General features: G+C 38.6%; 1 protein-coding gene across 1 annotated transcript in view; it reads left to right on the forward strand.

Annotated features, from left to right (window-relative positions):
• Positions 1–2,240, forward strand: part of LOC109242788 (transcription factor bHLH121-like) — a 6,999-nt gene extending 4,759 nt beyond the window's left edge. Inside the window, exons 3-5 of the mRNA XM_019409648.1 lie at positions 844–971; positions 1,062–1,547; positions 1,795–2,240. Of these exons, the coding sequence (XP_019265193.1) occupies positions 844–971; positions 1,062–1,547; positions 1,795–1,941 (761 nt within the window). The 3' untranslated portion in view covers positions 1,942–2,240. The remainder of the gene's footprint in view (positions 1–843; positions 972–1,061; positions 1,548–1,794) is intronic.
• Positions 2,241–6,338: the final 4,098 nt, after the last annotated feature.

Here is a 6,338-nt window from a genome sequence, read left to right on the forward strand (position 1 = left end):
CACACACACACACACACACACAAAAAGCTGATATGCATCTTTTATTGTTGCAAGTTCTCTTTACCTCGTTGTGCAGGCATGTCACTCTTTCAGTTCACATTGATACCCGTGGTCTTTGTTTCTGAACCCATTAGACTAATTCCTCTGGCAAATTTTCTTTTAGAATATATATATATATATATATATATATATATGTGTGTGTGTGTGTGTGTGTGTGTGAGAGAGAGAGAGAGAGGTTGGTGTCTTAACTTCATACTCTTTTCTGGATTACTTTCCAATTTTTAAGGTCACTTTGCTTCCGGTATGGTCTTACCATTTCTCACTCAAGCATACTGAGGCTCACGGGGGATAGTCATGTTAGAACTAGACGCATCTTGAATAAATATGTTGCATCAGTATGGCATACAGTTATACTATGCAGCTGATAAGGGAATAAGAGCAAATAAGGAAAAGACGGTGAAAGAAAGAGATTACTTTCTCTTTTAACTACTTTAAAACTAGAAAAGAGGTTTATTTCTTGCTTTATTCTCAGCAATATGTCTTGTATTACTTTAGAATGCGCCAGTAAGTTGAATTAGCAGGAGCTACTTTATGTGAGTAGGATGTGCAGAAACACACTCAACTGAACCTTCAATGCAGATTGAGGGAAAAAAAAAACTTTGAGACAGTCCTTCAACATTGTATCCATAACTTTGAAGAGGCAAATCTTGTTACTGCTGTACTTTTAGTGCTAGTTTTGTTGCACCACCTGACTAAATATTCATTATGCTGGAATATGTTAGAGCTTTAAGGCAACATAAGCATGCACACAAATCCTAAATTTTTTGGCAACTTAAAATGCAGATCCCGAGAGGCCTAAAAATGACAAGGCATCTATTCTCAGTGATACCATTCAAGTGCTGAAGGATTTGACTGCTCAAGTCAGCAAACTAAAATCTGAGTATGCTGCACTTACTGACGAAAGTCGGGAGGTGATATCTTGGCACTTCCTAAAACCATATATTTTATTCACTTATGTTCCTTTTGGTGTAATTTTCATGCCTAATTTTGTTTTAGAGCAGTTGACTCAGGAGAAGACTGATCTCAGAGAAGAGAAGGCATCTCTTAAATCTGATATTGAGAGCCTTAATGCCCAATATCAACAAAGACTGAGGACCATGTATCCATGGGCAGGGATGGATCCTTCCATGGTCATGCATCCGCCTTCATATTCATATCCAGTGCCTGTACCAATACCAACTGGAGCGATTCCAATGCATCCGTCTCTGCAGCCATACCCTTTTTTTGGGAATCAGAATCCTGCAGCTATCCCAAACCCATGTTCACCTTTTGTTCAATACATGGCTCCCAGCACACTGATGGAACAGCAACCGGCACAGCAGATTTCCCCTGTCATGCAGCCAAGTAATAGGACCCATGGTTCTGGCAGACATGACTCCAGAAACAAGTCGTCTGATCAAGGAGAGAGCAGGATCGAGAAATATGAAGATTCCAATGAAGTTGCAACAAATTTAGAGCTTAAGACACCTGGACCTGCATCTGAGCAGGTTATCTTTGCTCAATTCTAATTTATTTGACCTACTTTCCCTTCTAGAATATCCGAAATCTTTTGGCCTTTTTCCTAAATGGCCATGTTTACACCCTCCAGAAATTCTAATTAATTCTAAATAGCCACTGTTAGTTTATTTTAGATTAGCCTTGATGTCACTTTTTTCCAACAAACTACTACACTAGCATGTTAAACATGCAAGTATTTAACTATCTGTTGTATGATCATGACATTAAATTGTGCAGGAGCTTTCATCTGGACAAAGGATCTCCAGAAAGCTGTCAAGTAAGGATAACAGCCTCACTGATGGAAGTTCGTCGAGTAGATGTTCATCATCCCATAGTGTACAGGCTCTTTCTTCAAATAGTTTAGTTAGGGGAAAAAAGACATGATTGACAAATGGAAGAGAGCGGGGACCTGTTTTTTCCATTGTTATTTCTAAACCTTAAGTGATCAATATCAGGTAGTACCATTTGTTGTATATAAACTTTCTAGGATCAGGAAGCTGTTGCTGGTGTAAAATGTGTACGACTTAGAATTTTTCCCCAGATATTTCGTGGAGACTTCTAAGAGGGTTGCAACTGGATAGAGCTGGCATTCCCGTAAGAATGATATTTAAAAAGAGTGTTCAGCTCTCTTGTATCTTTATTGTAAACACTTTAGGCTATCTAATTTTTTCGTGATTGTTATTCTTCGCCTGTCATAACTAATCTTAGAGCTCTCTGCACACTTCTATATACGTTTCAAGTGCTTATTTTGATAAAAATCTGTAAGTTTGGTTGAGTAAGTAGGTTTTTCTGGTGTCTAACCCCAATGCTGAATCTTGGAATGAGGTATGCCTTGAACTAAAACCTTTTACACTATATTGTCTAATACGTTGCAATTTTCAACAAGCTGCATATCGTAAGGCCAATGTACAATTGAAGTGTAGAAGAGTATAATTTCTGCCATTTAATCAGTAAGGAACATGCCTAGCTGCTCAGAGAACACGAGCATGTTTCTGTTATCATTCAGTTTCTCTGCATGGCCATTTGAGTAATCGATATTATATCCAGCTTTCTGCTGGTCTGCCTGTTAATTTCTTATCGACAGTGTTGAAACAAGGGCTCCTGTTTCTCACGTGAAAGATTGATTGAGAACTGAAAGAGGTGCGAATATCTTGTGCACTTCTGTCTGGATAGTTATGTTCCTATGAGCGCCACATTCTGCGACTAACTTTATTAAAAAAATTCTGCAATGCAGGATCCTGTGTTTGTCTGCATTGGTATTCTCTAGCGTCCAATGAAGGTGGCTCTTGATCAGTTGCCGTGGCTTTGTCATCATGGAAAATAAATTGCTGAATGATTATCAGTCCGTCATTTTTGTCTCATTGAATATTTTTAACTATCCAGCTCTTACTGCCATGCACCATGCACCATGCACCATGCACCATGCACCATGCACCATGTAACTAGCTCCTTTTTTAAAAGCAAAATGACGAGCTTTGTGATTTCGGCTGCTCTTACTTATGTTGCGTGCTGCTTGACACTTGTAAATTATACCAAGTTACTTGGCGCCTGTTTCACGCTTCAAAGAAAATAACAAAATGATGAGAACACATACAAAGATCTGTTTAAAGTAATAACTAGTGATTGTTTTCATTTTAGTTTAACTTTAGGGTATCCTCCTGATCTTTTCTCGTGCAAACCAATAAATGTACTATTGTACATTTACAGGCTCCCATGTGGATCTGTGCTACATGCCATGCTACTTTAAACCTAAAAAGTCCCATACTAAAACATCTTTCTTTCTAATTAGCAATATGGTGTCGGCTGCTTGAGTGTCTCAGTTCAAAAGGAAAAGTAGGCTGATAGGTGGAAACCATACTCAAAGCATATATTCCAAAGCCACCCTTGTACTAGTAAATCGTAAAGCGACCCAATCCTTGCAAGCACTTACTCCCTCCGTTTCATATTTTTTGAGGTAGTTTGACTCGGTACGGAGTTTACAAAAAAAGAAGAAGACTTTTGAAAGTTGTGGTCTTAAAAGCTTAGGGTAAAAGGTTTGTGGGGTCATGCCATTTGTGTGGCTATAAAAGCTTCTCATTAAGGGCAAAAAAGGTAAAATGAAGAGTTTAAAGTTGAATTATTTCCAAATTTAGAAATATGTCATTTATTTTGGAACAGACTAAAAAGGAAAATACCTTATTTAATATGAAACGGATGGAGTATATTAGAACGTAAATAAATACATGCAGCACCACTCAAGAGATAAAAGAAAGACTTGAGAGTTAAGTACCAATTACAAAGCAAGAAAAGATAGAGATGGATTGGTTGTATCCCAAAAGAAGGGGTCCAGAATGGAAACAAGGTTGGACAAACCAGACATTAGGCTCAGTTTCAGTTCCACCCCTTCCATTGCTGGCCATATTTGCCATTGTTATTTTCTTGCTGTCATTGTCTCAATACAATAACTATAAAGAACAGTTGGAGCAAACTAGGATCAATTTGCAGCTGTTTTTCTATCTAGTACCAGTCTTCTTGATCTTCCTCATGCGTTCAAGCATGCTAAATGGGGGATTCAACTTCTGGGGTCCGTCGCAGCCTCGGCAGAACAACTCCTTTTATAAAAGAAGCAGAGCAGAATTTCCATGGGGTGTCGCAATCTTGGTGGTGGTGCTTATAGTGCTGGTTTCTTATCAGTCCTCATTTCAGTCCAAGTGGTTCCCTTTTAGTGGATCAGATTAGTTGTGTCTTCTCCAAGTTTTAGCTCATGAATCCCTTTTACAAGTGTTTGAAGAAATATGTATCCAGTGTGGATTTAAGGTGAGTTCAATAAAACCATTGTTTAGGTATAACCGTTGTTCTAGCGTTGATTGTAATCTTTGAATAGAGCTTTAATTACTCATTGAGAGTTGGTTACTGATCACGCCCAACTATGCTTTATAAAAAGGATTAAGCGGTTGTTGTAAATATAATCCGGATTACAAGTCCGGAGTCGAATCCCACAGAGAACTAAGGCTTAGCTACAGTTGTTCAATATCGCTAAGAAACACAAGTCCAAACAATTTCCTAATTATAAAGATTATAATATTTATTTTTATCTAATTAACTAACAAATACTAGAAAGCAGTAAAACTATCAACTAACAAGGATAAGGATTGGAAAAAAGATTAAGGAGGTCTAGATTTATGATTTTCCCAATTATCGGAATCCTTCCCGCTACGTCTTCTATAATTTCGCCTAAGTATTCTCTACCGATCATGAGCACTCTGGTTGTCGTAATTCTCTCCCGAGTAATTACAACAATATACTAGACATATTCTCTCGAATTACGCTAGCTGGCCTTAAATACAGCTCACTCAGATTGCACCAAGGTTTCGTTATCCCTAATCCACCTTTAAACCCTTCGTATTGATCACTCATATACGTTAGTAGCGATGTTATTCAACAGCTACTTAAATATGCACTCTCTCCCGAGTAATACACACTAAATAGGCACATTCAATTGAGAGCTCTTCAATCAACCACAATATAAACGTAGTTGAACAAATAGAGAAATCCAACGGCTCAATTATATAAAAACATAACAAGAATTTATCCTACAAAAGGTTCTATCAAAACTATAGAGAACAAATTAGCTATTCATAATAGTATGCACAACTACAATACTAGAATTCATAACCAATAATGAAAATAGGAAGAAGGAAGTGAAAAGCTCGTAGAAGAATTCTCCGCCTAGCTGCTAGTGTGTTCTTGCCTCCTTAGGTCGAATCTCCGGTCTCCACGACGGCTCCGTGCTCTTCCTAGGTCTAAAGTGTATCCAAGCTCGATATCCCCTTCAAAAGTGGCGTTTTTAGGTCTATTTATATGTGTAGGAAAAGACCTAAACGTGTAGGCCAAGTCCTAGTCAAACCGGGAGACGAATTAAGTCTTCAAAACTTGGACTGGACCTGGCCTGGCATCGCCAGCCTAACACCAGCCTCAGCATGGCCTTTGGCTGGCCTTGCCAGGCTAAAGCCTGGTTCAGCCTGGCCTTTGGCTGGCCTCGCTAGGCTAAAGCCTGGTTCAGCCTGGCCTTTGGCTGGCCGCGCCAGGCTAAAGCCTGGTTGAGCTGGCCTTTGCCTTGCCTCTCCTTTTCCAAGCACACTTTCAACGTTTAAGTATTCCTTTTACTCTACTTTCATCTCCAATTCACCTACACATAAAATAGACTCCATTACGTGCAAATAAAGTGTAATTTATCATTAAAGCACTTAAAATTCAAGGCACATAATGTGCTAAACCATGAATTATAGCCACACATCAATACCCCACACTTAAACATTGCTCATCCTCGAGCAATCAAACTACACTCATGGACACAACCTATTAAGCAATTCTCTTAACTCATTATACCAAGAATCTTTAAAATAGTTTAAGCACAAGGGTGTGACATCCTCGCCTCAAGAATCGACTCACAAATACTATGCCTTATTCACAATTCACTTACTTACTCTAACATGGAAGTCAACAACATTACCTTTCCTTTATGAATTATGTGCCCTTACCCAATCAAAGAGCTTAGTTCCACACACAATGAATTTTAATAACGTAGGAACTCAAGATAGGAAAAATTCACTCGCTCTCAGAAATAACCTTCATATGCCCCAAATGACGCACCATAAGCTTGCCCGTAGTGTAATACTCCACTAATCAAGTTCATTCAGTCTAAGATCAAATAGGACTTTCATTGGTTGAAATGTAGGCTGTGGGTCGGGTAGGATACATTTGGATATAAGTGACTACACCTCCCTTAAGCACTTTAATAC

This window comes from Nicotiana attenuata, unplaced genomic scaffold, assembly GCF_001879085.1.
Source record: "Nicotiana attenuata strain UT unplaced genomic scaffold, NIATTr2, whole genome shotgun sequence".
Lineage (NCBI taxonomy): Eukaryota > Viridiplantae > Streptophyta > Magnoliopsida > Solanales > Solanaceae > Nicotiana > Nicotiana attenuata.